Genomic DNA, 20,905 nt, shown 5'->3' with positions numbered 1-20,905 from the left:
CCCCACACCAGTCAGAATGGCCATAATTAAGAAGTTCACAAATAACAAATGCTGGAGGGGGTGTGGAGAAAAGAGAATCCTCCCAAACTGTCAGTGGGAATGTAAACTTGTACAACCATTATGGAAAACAGTACGGAGGTATCTTAGAAAACTATACATAGAACTACCATACGACCCAGCAATCCCACTCTTGGGTATATATCCGGACAAAACTTTCCTTGAAAAAGACATAAGCACCTGCATTGCGGGGAGCCAAGAAAATGCAGGGACTCAAAACAAGGACCTTGCCTGATGGCCAAAAAAAAAAAAACCTAAAGGCAGGTTCCTAACCAAGGAAGGGAGCTCACCCGAATGGCACAAGCCGAAGGTGGGCTTCTGGTCAGGAAAAAAGCTCACCTGAATGGTGCATGCCAAAGGTGGGCCTCTGGTCAGGATAAAAGCCAGCCTGCATGGTACAAGACGAGGGCAGGCCTCAGGTTACACAGCTCTCACTTTGATGTTGATGGGGAAGAATTGGGGCTTTCCTGGGAAAACAATTTCCATGTTTGTGCTGGAGAACGTGGATTGTTTCTCAGATGACCTTTCCTGTTGTTTTATTTGTTATTGTTTTCCTCAGTCTTTCCTGATTATTTACTTATTATTCTTATTTCCCATTCTTATTTTCCTGTGGTGATTTGTGATTTAACAAAATTACAACAATAATATAATAAGAATTTCATCCTGAAGGACTCTCCCCTATTTAAATCCAACTTAGTTAAAACATAGTGTTTATCTATTAACTAGTTATATAGTAAACTTTAGAGTTAGGATTTTAATGAGGTTCATAGAAGTTAGCCATATCTTATCCAAAAAACATAGCTCTGAGTTTTGTCTTTGATTTTAAAAGCTTTTTAGTGATAGCTAGTTTAATTAAGTTGGTTTATATTTACTTACACTATCTCCCTGCCATAACGCTTTGAGGATAAACACCAGTCTACAAAGTTTGTGAATGCCAAATTTTTGTGTTTTATGGCCTCTTCAAAGTACTAAGATAGAGATTTTAAACAGGATGCATAGCTGCTATACCATGTAATAGTTAACCAATATACTTTTAACACTGTAACATAATCTATAGTGAAAAACTGTCTATATAATCAACCACTGTTGCCAATGAAGTTTGAGCAGTCCAGTGCCCTGAAAGAAGGGACAAAGAGGCTATCTCCGATGCAAAAGCCAACGTCCGTCCCTCTTCTTCGGGAAAGTGTACACTCCCTGGCCGCCGGAGCTGGCCTCCGACAACACCGCATGTTCATTGCAGCACTATTCACTAAGACATGGAAACAACACAAAGGTCCATCAACAGATGAATGGATTAGGAAGATGTGGTATATATTCACAATGGAATGCTACTCAGCCATAAAAAAGAACAAATAATGCCATTTGCAGCAACGTGGATGGAACTAGAGACTCTCACACTAAGTGAAGAAAGTCAGAAAGAGAAAGACAAATACATGATATCACTTATATTTGGAATCTAATATATGGCACAAACGAACCCTTCCCCAGAAAAGAAAATCATGGACATAGAGGGCAGACTTGCGGTTGCCAGGGGGAAGGGGGAGGGAGTGGGATGGATTGGGAATTTGGGGTTAACAGATGCAAACTATTGCCTTTGGAATGGATAAGCAATGAGATCCTGCTGTATTTCACTAGGAACTATGTCTAGTCACTTATGATGGAACAGATGGACGATAATGTGAGAAAAAGAATATATATGTGTGACTGAGTCACTTTGCTGTACAGTAGAAAATTGACAGAACACTGTAAACCAGCTATAATGGAGAAAATAAAAATCATTGTAAAAAAACAAAAATAAAAAAACTCAACAAAGAATCAGATGTAAAAAAGATTGTATCAGAATGACAAGATGAAATTTTCAAAAATAAAATAATTAAATATATTCAATCACACTCCAAAAAATTTCTTGTACAACTGATCATTTCAATTAATAATTTTAAGTGTATATCATTTGTTGTCCATAGCACTTTTAAAATATCTATTGTATGTTAGACAATGAACATTAATATAATAGCAAAGTAGGATAAGTATATAAATACAAGTATGAATTTACTCAAAAATGTCTTATAAACATGTACGTTCAAAAAATCTGGACACCCATTCCCATAATGAAATGAAGTCTCAGATACACAAGTAGCAATTCAGACACCCACCCCCTCTTCAGGATGAAACAATATAAAAATTGAGTCTCCCTCTAAAATTTTTGATATGAACATATGACCACAGTCTATGAACAAAAACCTGAATTTTACAAACTGAGACCCAAGTTCCATTAGTTAGGAGGGAAAAACAGACGGCCTAGAAAAGTCTGACAAATGAAGCAAACTTAGCTCAGAAAAGAAGCTGAGTATTCAAACCCAGGCTGACAGGTTAACCAAGAAAAAGGTCCTGATCTCGGCCTCCCTACAGAATGAACTGAAAAAGTTGTGCTTGAGCCAGGTGGCTTGCAGTTGCCCAATATCCATTCAGTCATCCTTGCTCATTCACTAGAATTCCTGTTATTTCTCATGGTCATCCAAATTGAGGTACACTTTTACTCTACCTTACTGCTAGATATGACTACTATCTCAGTAATGACCACTAGAATTAAAGGAGAAATGACACAGGCAACTCTCAAGATATGATCACAAAGGAAAATGGCACACTTTCTCCTTCCCTTTTCTCTTTTCCTGGCCAGAATCCAACTTGATAGCTGGAAGAGCCATCTCAACGTTGCTATAAGGTAAATGTGGAGACAGGGATCGTACTTGGAAGAGCAAGGTATGGGGAACTTAAGTCCCTGACACTGTGTAGCCCTATACCAGTTACTTTCTTCTGAACTATTACATGACAAAATTAATTTCTTTTTCCAGGCTTCAGAAGATGTATTTATTTTTACCAAACAAGTTGGGGTGCCAAACTCTATGCCAGTATGCCAGGAGGAGAGATCAGCACGCAGTGCAGAAGCCTTATTAGGGAGTGTTCTTGGGATGGACATCTGTGGAAGGAAAGGAAAGAGGAAGCAAGATTGGCGTGAAGGAAATTTTTGGGTGGGGTGCAGTGGCAACAAAGGCCTTGGCTAAGCCCATGGGAAGCTCAAAGTTGGGGTGGACCTTCAGAGTTTTTCTGAGTTGTGGTGATGGTACTGGGCTTTTTTACCCCCATGTCAACCTGTCATTGACGCAGGCTGCCCCAGGAAGAGGGTATGATTCTGGGTGAGGCAACTCTACCACCAAGGCAATTCTGAAGGGAGTTCTCAGCTGGTGGCCTTTCTTCCTTTATATGTGGAGTTTTCTGTCACTCCCAGCTGAACCTAATCCTAGGCTGAACCTAATTCTAGGCCAAAAGCTTTTCATCGAGATGACCTAGTAAGTCACAACCCATGAGAACCAAATTCATGACAGCAACAGACTAGGAAAAGAACACAGAGCCTTGACTAGATAAAGCATTTCAAGGATCAGCTAGGAGGCTGAGGATGCTGAGGTCTATGATTTGGGAAAATCTAGGGAACCAGACTTTCCTGATTCTCTAACAACAGAAATACGCCAGTGCCAAGGAATTATGAAATTCAACTCCTCTGGCTGGCATATCTAGGATAGGGAGAACAGCCAGGGGTGAGGCCCTAAAACGAACTAATTTCTTTCTTCTGCCACTACAAGTCCCAAACAGTCTCATGCAGATCTCATAAGAATTCCTTTTTGGTCAGTATCCTCAAAAGACAGCAAAGTAAGAGCTTAGAGACCTTATTATTCACTTTTTCTCCCAATTTGGGGGGTGGGGGGACGGTAAGAATAAAAAATTTGGGGTTAACTAGACAAGGAATAGGAGATCAAAAACAAGATAAAAAGAGCAAGGATACTTAGGAGTTCCTGCCTTGGGAGAGTAGGTTAAGAATCCATCTGCAGTGGTTCAGGTCGCTGTAGAGGTGGAGGTTCGATCCCCAGCTCTGCACAGTGGGTTTTAAAGGATCTTGAGTTGCGACAACTGTGGCTCAGATTCAGTCCCTGGCCTAGGGAACTTCCATAGGCAAGGTGTGGCAATAAAATTATTTTTAAAAATTAGAAAAAAAAAATGAAGGAAGGAAGGAACCTTGGTTTTCTTTATACCGAAATTATTTTAAATTACAAAGTAGAATAATTCCCTACTTCAGAGATTTAAAAGCTGTCCATAAACCATTCATGTTGATTAGTTAACTAAATATCAACTCTTGCACATCTAGTGTATAACAATATTCTATAAGAAATAAGTATATTCAATCAGTTGTTACATTAAACTGTCAGATAAAGAACCCTAGTCTTTCAAATTGCAAAATCATAGACTATTAGCCTTTCTGCCCAAAGAATACTAGCCATTACCCACACACAAGGTTTTTACTCCACTTTGTTAAAATGTACAAAACTTGAATAATGGCAAAATTGCCTACATTACAAAACACTTTTTTTTTTTTCTTTTCATGGTTGCACCTGTGGCATAGGGACGTTCCCAGGCCAGGGGTCGAACAGGAGCTGCAGCTGTGGCCTACACCACAGCCACAGCAACACCAGATCCCTAACCCACTGTGAGAGGTCAGGGATCAAACTTGCATCCTCACAGAGACAACTTCAGGTCCTTAACCTGGTAAGCAACAATAGGAACTCCCATAGAGTTCTTAAGGTTTTTGTGAGGAGTTAATGAAATAATACTGGCAAAGCACTTTTATACAATACCTGGTACATTAACATCCACACATAATAGCCATTTTGTCAACTTCCTTTATATATAATCCTTCATGAGAGAAAATACCTGTGGGCCCATATAAACTGCCTCTGCCTACAAACTCCCTATGAAACCACCTTCCCAAAAATCCTGAAATTAAAACTAGTTTCACGATGATATATATATAAACTAATTTTAATAGTTCAAAGAATATTCGTGTTCTGAGGGTCAACCTGGTTACATCACAGTACTTATTTAGTGAAGTACCAGCCTACATATCACTGTGAAGGTATTTTTACATGAGATTAACATTTAAACCAGCAGGCTTTGAGTAAAGCAGATTATTCTCCACAATGTGGATGGGCTGCCTCAAATTAGCTGAGGCCTTAAGAGAAAAGATGGCACTTCCCGCAAGCAAGAGGGAATTCTGCGTCCAAATTGTCTTCAGACTCAAGCTGCAACATCAATTAATCCCTGGGTCTCCAGTCTATCCTGCAGATTTCCTGCAGTTTATCCAGCTGGACTCTACAATCGCATAAATCAATTTCTTTTCTTTTCCTTTTGTCTCTTTTTTTTTTTTTTTGTCTTTTTAGGGTTGCACCTGCAGCATATGAAGGTTCCCACATTAGGGGTTGAATAGGAGCTGTAGCCGCCGGCCCACACCACAGCCACAGCAATGAGGGATCCAAGCTGCATCTTCGACCTACACCACAGCTCACAGCAGCACTGGATCCTTAACCCACTGAGCAGGGCCAGGGATTGAACCTGTGTCCTCATGGATACTGCTCAGATTCGTTTCCACTGAGCCACAACAGGAACTCCCAACGAATTTATTAAAATAAACCAATCTCAATCAATTATCTATCACACACCGTGTGTGTGTGTGTGTGTGTACACATATCCTATTTTCTCTGAAAAATCTGCTCAATATGTTTGCAAACTCTGAGAAGTTTGTTAATAGCTTTATTACTAACAAAACTAGCAATTAGATTAGTATTATTAATAGGTTAAGACATCCTGTACAGAAGGAAACAAATGCAAACCGACCATGGAAGAAATAAACAGGGTAAAATTCAATGGTGACAAAGGCAAGATAGCAATGCACAGGATTCCAAAATTCACAAGAAAGAATTCCTAGGTATCAGAAATTTTATATTCATTTTAACTTAATTAAACAGTATGACAGAAGACACTGATAGTGAGCTGGGCTAGAAATAAGGAATTAACTTAGGGACTAAATACTGAGAGGTCAACTTCATCCCTCCCCCAACTTCAATACCCAATAAGGCCTACAGCCAAGCACTGAACTCCAAGCAAGACAATCTTTTATTAGCCCTAAACTGAAAGTGAACGAACAAGCAGGAGGAAGCAAGACCAATACCTCCTAATGATAAGCTGCTTCTCACCCTAGCACTTTAAGGTTCCCCAAAACAACTGCAGGGTTGTTAAAGCCCACTTATTCGATAGCAAAACTTGACATACATTTCCTATTTCCTCCCATTTTAAACAAAAAACAACCCAAAATAATCAGACATTTGGGGGAAAGCTTGCAACACTATAGGCAACATAAAAATAAACAGAAAATTAAATTCAGGAGTTCCAGTTGCGGCTCAGTGGTTAACAAACCCGACTAGTAACCATGAGGCTGCAGGTTTGATCCCTGGCCTCACTCAGTGAGTTAAGGATCCAGCTTTGCCGTGAGCTGTGGTGTAGGTTGCAGACAAGGCTCAGATCTGGTGTGGCTATGGCTGTGGTGTAAGCTGGCAGCTGTAGCTCCAATTCAACCCCTGGCCTGGGAACTTCCATACGCAGCGGGTGCGGCCCTGAAAAGACAAAAGACAAAAAGAAAATTGAATTCAGACTATAAAAGAGAATCTTACTATATACTTATGATAACAAAATACTATTTTTAAATGATATGAATAAAGAGAACAGAAGAGTTCTTAGAAACAGTGATTGGCAAATTAAATATTCAAAGAGATGGAAAAATAGCAATGAATCTCCCAAAAAGACATAAAGCAATATAATGTAAAAATGCAAAAAGTAGATAAGAAATATGGGCAATTAATCTAGAAGGGTCAATACCTACTAGGATTTTGCAGAGAGAAAACAAGAAAATTTCCCAGAACTAAAGGGATCACTCTCCAAATTGAAAACGGCCACCAAGTGCCAGCAAAAATAAATCAAAAACTAACCACCAAAAGATAAGAAGATCCTAAAGCAGGGCTGCAGGAAAGTCTACTTAACAAAGCAACAAGCTTCAAACAAAAACCAGGCAACCAACCCATCAGCAACACCGCAAACTAGAAAGCTAAGAAACAATGTCTCAAAATTTTAAGAAAAGGTGATATTCAATTTTGTTTCTATATAACGGCAAAAAAGAGGACAAAGATAAAGAAGGTGAAATAGAGAAAAACAGCTCCACTCACAGTCTAGGGCAGTGAAGCTCAGGGATGAAAGATGTGCAACATGCCTGGAAAATGCTAACCCAGAGAGGAGGAGGACAACAGAGGGGTGGGGGGGGTAGGATCTCCAGGGAAAAAAGCAGTCAGTAAAACCAAAAGTATGCCCAAGACCATGGAAAAGGAATCCTGTTATGACAGCACAGAAATGCAAGTTAAAAAATAATAACAGAGTGAATTTTAAATAATAGGAAGGAATTGAAAGGAAGAAACTCAAAGACATTAGGAATATAGTGATGAAGACATGATTAATTTCATTTCACATTTTAAATTTAAAAGAAAACTAGCTGTGAAGACTGTGGAGACAGCCTGGAAGACTGCATGCAGAGGACTGCTTTTCTTGGTGGCTTCATATAATGCGGATGGACAGTGCAATACTACCAAATAGCAAGTATTACCAAATTAGTATTACCAAATATTCTAAGACATTAATTTCTTTTGAATAACAACTGCTATTATCAGCATCAGGATCACAGTAGATTGAGTGGTTTGCCAAAATATAAATAACTCTCTATGAAACTTAAAAAAAAAAGAAAGAAAACTAAATAATCAATGAAAAGTAAAATTAAACTATATTCTGCTTTATACTAGGTCAAGATAAGGAGAGCAAAAGTCAACTGAATTAAGTTAGGTAAAACACAGAGAGGACACAAAATACACAAGCTGAAATGATAAACTGGAAAACTCTGGCCTTGGGCAAAAATTCCCTATCTCTGCATTTTCTGAATTTAGAAAATGATACTTTAGTGCTTGTGTTAAATGGCTTGTTTTATCTCAGTTTAGTTGTTATTTCGGTAGTTAAGGATGACTTGTGATAATGAAATGAAAAATACCTGTTTGAGAAGAACTACTTAAAATCTATATAAAATTTCTAAATTGAACAGAGAGAGCATCAGAAACATGAAGGAAAGAAACAGTGAATTAAAAGCAATGATAGTTGCTTACATAAACATAAGCACTAACTATGCTTTTTAAGCTGTATTTCAAATAATTTAAAGCAAAGAAACACAAATAAGACTTAGGATTAAAGTAAACATAATCTAATTCCTAGTAACGAAGAAATAACAGGCACTTTATGTTGGAACAATGACAAAGGAAGGAATCTGGGAGGATACTGACCCTAAGAGGTCACCTACAGGAACAAATATATGACACCTAAATCCCCAATGAAATACCCTGGTCAAGGAAGTCAAATTCAACAAAAGTGTAAAAAAAAATCCAGTGAAAGTGTTCCCCAGGGAACCCATTATTCTATGATTGGCAAAGAAAGATAAAATTAACTTTTTTTTTTTTTTTTTAAGTTCTATAGGGCTGCACCTAAGGCTTATAGAAGTTGCCAGGCTAGGGGTCGAATCAGAGCTGCAACTGCTGGCTTACACCAAAGCCACAGCAATGCAGGACCCAAGCCATGTCTGCTACCTACACCACAGCTCACTAGATCCTGGGGCCAGGGATCAAACGCGTATCCCAGTCATGGATACTAATCAGGTTCACAACCCACTGAGCCACAGTAAGGACTCCCAAAATAACATTTCTTGATGACACTGATAATGCCAATTTTTCAAATGCCATTTCAATGACTTTTAATACATTCCTCACATGGTACATATATACCCGATATAGTGTCTTGAACCTATTACTTGGGAATAGAGAACCCCAAACTCTTCCTTTTAGCCAATCGAACCCTGCTTCCCTTTAGACTGCCACCTATTGGATCTAGCTCTTTCCTATTATCCATAAAAACATCAAATCTCTTGCTAACATGACAAACTTCCAAGGATCCATAGCAGCTAGTATGTCCTATTCTTTCTACTCTGCAGCATTTTGTCTTTTCCACTAGTTTTTCAAGGGGTCTGCCCTCTTTTCTGTTTGCTCTTTTCTATATATATATGCTACTTTCACCAAAACCACTCTAACTCAAAATATACAACAATACTGATCACCAGCCCTGCAAAAATGAAGTTTGTTTTTTTTTTTCTTAGAAGCTATGCATGTTCCTACAAGGTCAATCAGTAAACTCTTCTCTAACCCTCACTTAAGAGTATACACTTTGAGGAGTTCCCGTCATGGCTCAGCAGTAACAAACCTGACTAGTCTTCATGAGGATGCAGGTTCAATCCCTGGCTCAGTGGGTTAAGGATCTGGCATTGCTGGGAGCTGTGTTGTAGGTCAGAGACAGGGCCCGGATCTGGCATTGCTGTGGCTGTGATGAAGGCAGGCAGCTGCAGCTCTGATTTGACTCCTAGCCTGGGAACTTCCATAAGCCACAGGTGCGGTCCTAAAAAGCAAAAAAAAAAAAAAAAAATTTGTCTTAACCCATATATTTTCATCGCATTTGCACGACTACTTTACATGTACTATTTTGTATTTTCTTGTTCCAATGCAACTCTCAAAAGTAAGATCAATGGAACCAGAGGTTTACTAAAGCACAGAAGTTCCCCTCCAAAAAAAAACAAAAACCAAAAAACACTACTACCTAGAATAATAAAAATAGTGCAAAGATCCCAGTGCAAATATGTAACGAATGTATAATAATGGATCTACAGGTATAATAAATTTGCACAGAGTTTGCAATTCCCACAAATAAAGTACAAATAAGGAAAACAATAATTAATATCTGACAACAGAATTTTAATGGACCAAGGGTCCACTGTGTTTAGTTCAATGTACCAACTGGAAATGTGGCCAAGAGAAAAGTACGAAGCCATAAAAACTTGTAAATATCTTGTAAACAAACCTCAGTCCTGCAAAAGAACACCAATCATCTTCTCAGTAAAGGACCATATAATTTTTTCAACACTACACAGATGAATTCTGACTCTATAGAGCTCTGGGTTAAAAATCTGCGTGCTAAAAAAAAAGACCAAATCACACTACTGCTGAGAAGCTTTTAAAACAAACCAGTCTTAACATGTATTAATAATACTTTTCTCAGAAGAAAAGCAGCACAAGCTAAAATTTTTACCAAACAATGCTACTCAGTATCATATATCCACAGCATTCTGAAATAACTATCACATATGCATGCTAGCAGGGATTTTTTTTTTACAATTGAAAAAACACTTAAGTACATAATATGAATCAACTCGGTGAAAATGTAAGATACTGAATTCAATGACTTTTTGATGTGTTTAATCTCCGAAAACCACACTACAGGAGGAATTTTTTTTAAATTTTAATTTAGTGAATGATGATTTTTATAAGTCATGATACAGTCTGGAAAGGACATCTTGGTTTCACTAAACGATACAGTAGCTACAAGTGCTACTTGAATGAAAGGTTGCTCTGAATATCCATATTATCTACAGTGTGCCAATCTTTCTGGTCTTAAGGAAATAAATCAAATTATAGTCACTCAACATTTCTCTTCAATATATCATGTGAAGAAATGGCTTGCAAATACAAGGTCTGTTTCACTCTTATGAATCATAGCTGTTTATGATTTGCAAAGTAAGAGAAAATTAATATTTCTTTATGACACTGATAATGTCAGTTTTTCAAATACCCTTTCAATGATTTTTAATACATTTCTCACGTGGTATATGTAACAAAATAGTGTCTTGAACCTATTACTTGGGAAAATAGTTTTTATTTTAAGGATAACAGAATTTTTTTAAGAATAAAAATAATTGTTCTGATCATTAAGATCAAATATTTCCCAAATACTTAATGAGTTCCCTCAACTTATTACAATAGAAAAAGTATCACTGGGAAAATCTCAAAACCATATGCAAACACTGCAGTTACAGAAGGAAATACTTTACAGAGTCAAAAACACTAAATAAAGGATCAGAAATCCACTAGTTATCTCTCAAAATGAAACAGTTAGCATCCATGTTTCTTCCCTATTTTTAAAATTGTTAAAGCTATACTATGATTTTTGGAGATAGAAGAAATAAAATGCAAGACATTCAACTATGTTAACAAAAAAATGATCTTTAACAACTACAGCACACCAACCAAGGTCAGTACAGCAGAGAAAAAGACAGTAGTTTCTTCTTTGCTACTTTTCACACTGTTAAAAATCAAGGTTACAAAATACCATTAATCTATAGCTTTCAATGGCCTGAGGAATACTGATAGGGTAATTTCCTTGCTGAGCTTCAGTCAATACAAAAAAATCTATAGAGCCAGGTATCAACATCTGGGTAAGAACTATGTCATTTTTATTTTCTAGCAAAAAGTTGAAGCAGTTGTGAAGAGTGGAAAGTCATAGAAGTTGTCCATATAGGGTTTTCACTAGTTTAGAGTAACATTTCTTCTGTGCAGCTCTCTTAAATCTAAAATTACTTCGAAACAAGATTTTTAAAAAATTTTAATGTTTTCCACTTTGCTATCATTTTAGAAAATACACAGGCCTTTTACTGAACTAAATATCCCAATGGGCAAAAGGAACTTTGAAACAATCAGCATAAATCCCCTACCTGATGGCACAAGGAAATCTAAAACAATCCTACAAAGAGGTTTATAATTTTAAGTTTCCCACACATATTTTATTCCCTTACATATCTTAAGAATATATATATATCACATATATTAATATAAACAGCTCTCATTCAGAATCAAGATAAATAATTGTAGCAAATTTAAAATAGGAAAATTCAGAAAATATTTCTACTTGTAGGTTCTCAAAAAAATTAGTTTACAAGACAATGAAATCATAAACAAGTATTAATCATACTATAAAAATTTTTAATTACTTCAATACCGATGTTCCAAGTCTATTAGCAAAAGAAATGTTCAACCAAAAAGACTTTTGGTATGTAAAAAATCATTTTCATATCAACAGAAATTAAAAAAAAATAAAAAGACAGCAAGTAACATTACCAGTATTACTAAGAGGCTGGTATTTTATAAGAAATTCTACAAGGATGATACATTTGCCAGTTCCAGACCCAATACAACATCCTTGAGAGTAACTGTATTTCCAGTAACAAAGCACATCAGTATTCGACAAATGTTCTTCCTGAATTTAGACTAAACAGTGAAATTCTGTGCCTATAACCAAACAGTGTCAAAAGTGCTTGACATTAATTAAGATATACTGTACTGACAAAGGAATAAATCATACAAAATAAAATTTTTAAAGCTTTAAAACATTTAGGAATACAACAACAAAAACATGTAAACCTATGCAATAACACAACACAATGTATAAATTCAGAAATATACCATTATTAGCAAGCAATTCAAAAGACTTCAGTATTAAGGAATTGTTAAAATAAGATTCCTAGAAGCCAAAGTGTTGAGGTCTTCAGGCAGAGTAAGATGACAAATTTATGGATGAATAGCAGGCCACCTAATCCAAACTTTAAGTATCATTATATCAAAATGTTAGGTAGAAAATATTAAAAGGAAATGAAAAATCCTGAAAAAACGTAGTACAGAAGACATCTAGAGTCACTGAAAACAGAACAATATCATATAAACCTAAACTACTCCAGGGAACAGAGAGGGAAAGCCTAACTTCTTGTGAAGCTGATTTTCCTTTGTCTAATTTTAGCCTACAGAATAGATAATTGCCCCAGTCTGTTGTAATAATTTCTTTGCTTAATAAAAGAAAACCTACATATTTTTCCACATATTAAAATATCTCTGAATAATCTTATTAAGAATCTAATCAGACAGAAAGTTATTATCCTCTGAAAGTTAATCGCAGTTACTCCAACTATAGATCCTAGAGTAGTGCTATCCAATGGAAATATGCAAGCCACATACATAATTTTAAATTTCCAACTGGTCACTTTAAAAAAGGTAAAAACAAGTGAAATTAATTTTAATGAAATATTTTAACCAAAATTATACAAAACATCACACCTCAACATGTAGTCTACATTTCAAAAATTTGATAAAACATTTTACATTATTTTTTCATAGTAAGCATATTTAAAATCAAATGTGCCTTTTACAGAATATCTTGATTAAGGCCAGACTCATTTCATGTGATTAACAATTATATGTGGCTAGGAGTTTGCTACTATGGACAGCACAGGTCTGGAGTTCTTTCTCTGGTTTTGAGATACAAGCACAAAATACTAAAAGATCTGAAATGGGAGCACACAATATATTAAATTTGAAGGGCTGTGAGGGGTGCTGCGAAAGGTCAATTCAGCCATTCCCCCTAACTCCAACAGCCCTAGGATGTTATCATGTCCCAACTGGTAAGGCTAGGGAGAGTCCCAATTTATAGCTGTTGTCATAATGTAATTAATAACAGCACCCCTTGTAATTCTCAAAAAAGCATCTCACCTTGGATGATAAATCATACGGTCGCCCTATCTATAGCCATAATATCCTCGAAGATAATTCCTATATTTCTTGGAAGAAAATTTAGATTTTAAATTCTAATTCTGATACCTAGAAAGGAGCTCTAAATTCAGAGTCCTAAATTCACTACCCTCATCAAAAAAAAAAAAAAAAAAACTGCTGAAAATTCTTTTTATTTTAAATTGCAGACTAAAAAAAAAAAGAAAAAAAAAAGTAAGAATTACCTGTTGAACAAGGCATCTGGAAATTGGGATCATTGCTATCCAAAACAGGCAAACAGAACTGGTTACTTGCAGATCCTAGCATAGGATCCTTATCGCTGAGCATGTTCTTCAGCGAGTCCTCTAAGACATTTTGACTTGTACTAAAATCCTCACAGACTTCATTCTCCAGGTTGGATCCTAGAAATAGGGCATCATCTAAGTGTTCAGTAGGAATTAAATGATTAAATGTATCAACTATATCCATGAAGACTTCTGTGTGTCTTTCAGCCCTATAGAAAGACAAAAAAATACCATAAGAAATAAAGCTATCAATTGAAAATCACCTAAAACCAAATTATTTTAATAGTTTTGAGTCTACGAACACACTTAGGTATTTCTGCATTGTTTTTAAAAAAAAAAAATCCTCATTTTTTGAATATACATTTGGACATGTAGAACAAATTTTTGCTAAATAATGTTTCTTCATCATGCATGTAGAATTTTATTTTACCAGAGATCCTGATAAATATTTAATTCATTGTTTTTAGGGGGAAAAAAACTATGTATATGTAGTCTATTAACTTGATACATTTGAAAGAATTACATGACTTAAACCATAAAAACCTTGTTTTTAACCATAATCTTTTCATAAATTAAGACTCAGACACTGTTTTTACAGTAAGTCTATATAAAAGAGCTAAAATCAAATCATTTATTGTCCCATATCCATTAAAATTATAAAATAGCCTTGTTTTATTTACAATGCATTTAAATTAAAGAAAGATAATATAGAGACAAAAAGGGTTTTTGTAGGGGTAAGGGGAAAAAATGAAAAGAAACTATTAACTAAACCCAACAAATCAAAACTCAAAAAACTACACACATTCAGGCACAGACTTGCATATACATACATTTTGCAGAAAACCCCTTTTAGGATAAAATGAGATATATAACAAGCAAACAAGAAAACTTCCTCACTCTCACAAAAGATAATTATCTTCTAAATACAGGATTTCAGAATCTCTTCTCAAATTCTGGAACTTATTCATATTTAAATATTAACAAGCACTGAAAAAAAATGTTAACTATTTGACTGACTGGCTGATTATCTTACACGCATTCTCTAATAATAACACTATCAGAAAACTGCAGCTTACAATGCTGATGAAAAGTCAGAAAATGTTTTAATTCCCTGACGCTACTTGATCTCAGTACCTAAGAAAGGCTCGATTATCATATGTCATCAATACTCGCACAGATGTTTTTACGTTCCAAATAAATTTTAATATAATAAATAAATTTCTGGTAAATAAAAATAATTTACAGAAATGTTACTAAATGTTTACAAAATTAAGTACCTGGAACTACCAACAAAGTTTTTTATCTGAATATGCTAGAATCCAAAGTATACCACAAACCAAAACAACCTCCACTTCAGAACTGCACCTCAAATGAAACAAAAAAAAGTCAATTCCAGCTATAGAAACAAATGGTTAACGTTTCTTACAAAAATGATATGCTGAATCTGTGACAATGCACCCAACTCAGTCTCATAGCCAATACACATCTGGTAAATTCCACAACTTCACCTAAGGTCAGTCTTTCTGTTGCACCAACTTCTGGCTGTGTACTTTCAAGTGCTGGGGACACTCAAAGCATTCAGAAGGTATAGTTACACAGCTCGAAATCACAAAGCTATACAGAAGACCAGACCATTCTAAATAGTCACCTAAATGAGCAATATTTTTTTTCAATGATACTATTAGTAAAACAACTCAAACTCTTTTACTAAAAAGTGCCTTCAGAGCCTACGGAAAATTTTTAAAATCTCAATAGTAGACAACATTTAGTTTTTAAAGATCAGTTTAAAAAAAAAAAAAAGTGGGAGTTCCCGTTGTGGCGCAGTGGTTAACGAATCCGACTAGGAACCATGAGGTTGCGGGTTCGGTCCCTGCCCTTGCTCAGTGGGTTAACGATCCGGCGTTGCCATGAGCTGTGGTGTAGGTTGCAGACTTGGCTTGGATCCCGCTTTGCTGTGGCTCTGGCATAGGCCAGTGGCTACAGCTCCGATTCGACCCCTAGCCTGGGAACCTCCATATGCCGCGGGTGCAGCCCAAAGAAATAGCAAAATGACAAAAAAAAAAAAAAGTAAGGCATACTGTAAATAAGATGGGTGAACCTAACTTTCCAGTATGGTTTTTTTTGGGGGGGGGGGGGAGTAGCATGACTTATATGAGGTGTGTTTCCCTGGATTTAAATAAGCAGATTAGGACAAAAGTGTTGGTGGTCAAATGTCAATAAAGACTGTGTTACAAAGTTACATTTCTTTAATAATACCTTTAATTTATTCAACAAAAGTTCACTGAGCAGCTATCATGGTGCAAGACACCTTTAATGTTCCAATGAAAATGGGAATTTTCCTAGACAAAATAGTGTATAAAGCATCCCAAACTTATGGGTCCAAAGAAGGCAATTTCTACACAAGACTAGTGTTATAAATTGGTAAGACATAATTTTCACAAGTGATTCCAACAAGCTCTGGGGCCAATTCCAAGGGAAGAATAACAAAAATCACAGCATCCAGCCGTCTCACAAGATTATCTTAAAAGTAACACTGAATGGAGGTATAGAGCAGTAATTTATTTTTAAAAATCAGTTTTAGACATCAAATGCTCAGTATCAAAAATAAAATAAAAAAATCTCCATGCCAAATTGTAAAACAAATGTTAGTCAACTGTACAACATTAACTTAACATGAACACACTAATCTACTAAATGCAATGTGATGTCCTGATTTGAGTCATGGAAAAAAAGGATAGTGGAAAAACTGGTGAAATCATAATTAAGTCTGGGGTTTAGCTAATATTTCTGATGAAGGTACTATCATTAGGTCAGAATAGTATAGTATAGGAACCCTATACTATTTTTGCAACTTTTCTATAAATCTAAAACTACTCCAAAAAAAGTCTTTTTTAAAAATGAACACTAACTGGAGTTCCCATCTTGGCTCATCGGAAACTAATCCAACTAGGAACCATGAGGTTGCAGGTTCAATTCCTGGCCTCTCTCAGTGGGTTAACAATCCAGCATTGCCGTGAGCTGTGGTGTAGGTTGAAGATGTGGCTTGGATCCTGCGTTGCTGTGGCTGTGGTGTAGGCAAGCAGCTAAAGCTCCGTTTCGACCCCTAGCCTGGGAACCTCCATATGCCACAGGTGTGGCCCTGAAAAGCCAAAAAAAAAAAAAAAAACCACTAACCTAAAATACAATGCCTTGGAACACCTAGCCATGTAGATAGGCAAAGATAATCAGATCCAATTAAGGAAAAATTTAAGAGTTGATTCAGTATCTGTTAAACAAACTGGTTGATTTAAACAAATTCTGGTTTCTTACACTGAAATTTTACTTAAATGCTTCCCTATATTTGGCATTATAAATTTAATAATTAAAACATGACAAACCTACCTAGGATGTGGCTAATGATATATATTTATGATTAAATTGATACTATTAACTTGGGAATACATATATGCTAAAATCACAGAAATTATTTATAGGTTCACAGTCACACCTCAAGTTTGCTGACAATAAGAGGTATCCAGCTAAGTCAGACAACTGGATAATTTGCTTAATTCAAAAGTACTCATTTATTCACATATTTATCAAGTATCTACTATGAAGCACTATTATAAGGATACCAATGAAACAATCCCTGGTCTCAAATTCAAGGGACTCATAATCCAAAACAAAGTATAGACAAACAAATACGACAACACATAAACATCACAGCAAAAAACAGAAGAGTCATACTTAAGGGCTCAGCAGGTGATAGGTGAGCTGCATCCTAAAGGTCCATAGGCTATTCCAGGCAAAGGAACAGCAGGTGCCAATTATGAACAGCAGCACTTGGTCCTAATGGACCATTTAGAAAGACTCAGAATTCAATAGAAGGATTGGTACTAACATCCCAAATAAAATATAATGAGTTCAAAAACATTTCCCATTTGTTTCATCTGTAACTCAAGAGAATTATACTGAAGCCAAATTTAGTCTACACTGATGAAAACAGCATATATTGTTTTCTAAGCGTTCTTCTCAGAAACACCTTCAAAGTAAAACTATGTATTTTTTATACCATAAAAAAAGCACACAATAAGTCACTAAAGTTATCAAAGCTATGTGGGGGACGGGGGGAGAGGATATTGGAGGTGGGGGCAGAAATATTATCAGGAGATTAAAAAATCTGTGAAGAATGTTAAACACAGTAATAGTGATGGGAGGAGGGCATTCTAAGTATGATAGTAAATGAAGGCCTTGCTAATAAAAGTGAAGTGTGAGACAAAACCTGAAATTAAAGAGTGATCCACACATAAATGACAAACAGCCTCCAGGCAAAGACCTAAATGCAAAGGCCCTGGGAATGGAACTGTTTGGTGCCTTCCAACCCCTATACCATAGTTTAAATTAAGCTGTCAATTTGTCAGACATGCTTACTATTAACAAGTTTCTAACAAGCATTGGCAGTGGTAGGAAAAAAAGAAGAACAACTAAAATCATGATAAAATATAAAACTTCATGCCAGGCAGTAGTCAACAGGCTTTATGTCAGTAGTTCTCAATCAGAGGGGATTAAGCCCTTCCAGATGACATTTGACCGTGTATGGAGACAATTTTGGTCAAAAAAACTGGAAGGCACTCTACTGGCATCTAGTAAATACACTACAATGATGGCGTTCCCATTGCAGCTCAGCGAGTTAAGGACCCAATGCTCTTGGTCTCTCCCAGGATTCAGGTTCTACCCCTGGCCTCACTCAGTGGGTTAAGCATCTGGTGTTGCCACAAGCTACTGTGCAGTTCACAGAGGTGGCTCGGATCCAGTGTTGCTGTGGCACAAACCAATAGCTGCAGCTCCGATTTCAACCCCTTGCCTTGGAACTTCCACATGCCTCAGGTGCAGCCATAAAAAGGGAAAATAATCAATTAACTTAATATATATATTACAATGCACCAGGGAAAGCCCCACCACAAAGAATTATCCAGACAAAAAAAAAAAAAAAAAACAGTGCTGAGGTTAAGAAATCCTGCTCTATATTTATTAATTTAACCCTCACAATGCTGTTTTAATCCTGATTATACAAAAAAATAAAAAATTAAATGAAATTGGGGCAAGAGTGATTAAATTACTTGCTATATTAAGAGGTAGAGCTGAAATCTGAACCCAGAAAAATTCATTCAAGAGTCGACGCCTTACCACTACCCTGTGTTATCTCGTCATACAGTAAGTTCATTGACAGTTTATTATGTGACAGGCACCCTACTAAAATGTATAATGCCATTAAACTTCACAGTCACACAATTAGGCAGCTATTATTATTATTATTATTCTCAATTTACAAGAGAAGTTAAAGCTTAGCTAAGTTACATTCAATATTACTGAGTAAATAAGTGACAAAGCTGGGACTCAATCCACTCTGACACAAAGGTCAGTTCTTCCCCACCATGATACAGCAACATTAAAGATGAATGATAGGTTATCCTCCCAGGACAAGGTCAAGGAAAGTCACTAAATGGTTAGGACATGTGATGTGATACAATTCCACAAAGTACAATTCTACAAGGCGATGCAACCTCATCACCCATTTCAAATTCTGGTCCAGTTTCATTGGGCAGAGTCTACTGGCAAGACTTCACAAGAAAAATCAAGGATCATAACTTTGTTTCTGAATTTAACGGGAAAAAATATATGTAAAAATCCAAGATGACTGCCATACTAAGACCAAAGCAGACCTAAAAGCCTCAAAAAAGAACTATTAAGTGTAAAGTTGAAACTGGCAAAGCAGAATTACACTTAGCCATTAGTAAGAAAGAGCTGCCTTCAAAGTTTACAACTATATCCTACTATCATTATCAGAAGCATTAGCAGTTTGGATTAACCACAAACAGTACAAGTAGCTCATTAAAACTATGGCCTAGGTAATAACAGTCCAAGCTAACATGCACTTAGCATATACTATGTACGTGCCAGGCTCTATGCCATCTGTACTGCATGCATATCTCATTAGTTCCTCACAACCATTCCATGAGGTAGGTACAATTATTACCTCTATTTTGGAGATGAGCAAACTGAGACCCAGACCATTACATAATTGATCCAAAGTCACCTCAAAGATATTACAGGGTTGGTTCTAAAGCACCACAATACAGTAAATATCACATACAGTAGAAAGCAAATCACATCAATTTTTGGTTTCCCAGTGCATATAAGAGCTATGCTCCCACTATACTAGTCTACTAAGTGTGCAATAGCATTATGTCTTAAGAAACAATGTATAAACCTTAATTAGAAATACTTTATGGGATGGAAATGTTCAAAATTGGGTTGTGACGATGGTTGTACAACTATAAATATAATTCACTGAATTTTTTAAAAAGAAAAAAAGGAGTTCCCGTCGTGGCTCAGTGGTCAACAAATCCGACTAGGAACCATGAGGTTCGGGTTCAATCCCTGGCCTCACTCAGTGGGTTAAGGATCTGGTGTTGCCGTGAGCTGTGGTGTAGGTCACAGACAGGGCTTGGATCCCGAGTTGCTGTGGCTCCGGTGTAGGCTGGTGGCTACAGCTCCGATTGGACCCCTAGCCTGGGAACCTCCATATGCCATGGGTGCAGCCCCAGAAAAGTCAAAAAGACATAAGAAGAAGAAGAAAAAGAAAAAAAACAAAAAAACTTTATTACTTTAAAAAAAAAAAAGCCAAGCAAACAAAAAACACTAACCACCATCTGAGGCTGTAAGCTTTTTGCTGAAGGTCTTGCCCTGATGTTGATGGCTGCTGACTGATTAGGGTGATGGCTACAGAAGGTTATAAGGTGGCTGTAGCAATTTCTTAAAATAAGATAGCAATGAAGTTTGGTGCACCAAGTGACTCTACCTTTTGTGAACGGTTTCTCTGTAGCATACAGTGCTGTTTGATAGCATTTTACCCACAGTAGAACTTCTTCCAAAATTGGAGTCAGTCTTCTCAAATCCTGCAGTCTCTTTATCAATTAAGTTTATGTACTATTCTACTCTAGAACCTCTGTTTCAACAATCTCCATAGCATCTTCACCAGGAGTAGATTCTATCTCAAGAATCCCACTTTCTTCGATCATGAGACAGCAGCCATTCAGTCACATCTTAAGGCTCTACTTCTAATTCTAGTTCTCTCACTATTTCTACCACATTTGCAGTTACTTTCTCCACTGAAGTTTT

The 20,905-nt window shown here is 36.4% G+C and overlaps 1 protein-coding gene across 1 annotated transcript in view; it reads right to left on the bottom strand.

Annotated features, from left to right (window-relative positions):
* The window catches only part of PHF3 (PHD finger protein 3), a 75,703-nt gene that overhangs the window by 48,397 nt on the left and 6,401 nt on the right, over nucleotides 1-20,905 (bottom strand). The window contains 1 exon segment of the mRNA XM_047759986.1: nucleotides 13,685-13,953. Within this exon segment, the coding sequence (XP_047615942.1) occupies nucleotides 13,685-13,928 (244 nt within the window). The 5' untranslated portion in view covers nucleotides 13,929-13,953.

Source organism: Phacochoerus africanus, chromosome 2 (assembly GCF_016906955.1).
Source record: "Phacochoerus africanus isolate WHEZ1 chromosome 2, ROS_Pafr_v1, whole genome shotgun sequence".
NCBI classification, from domain to species: Eukaryota; Metazoa; Chordata; class Mammalia; order Artiodactyla; family Suidae; genus Phacochoerus; species Phacochoerus africanus.
The sequence above is the reverse complement of the archived record's forward strand: the minus strand, read 5'-3'. Positions and strand labels throughout refer to the sequence as shown.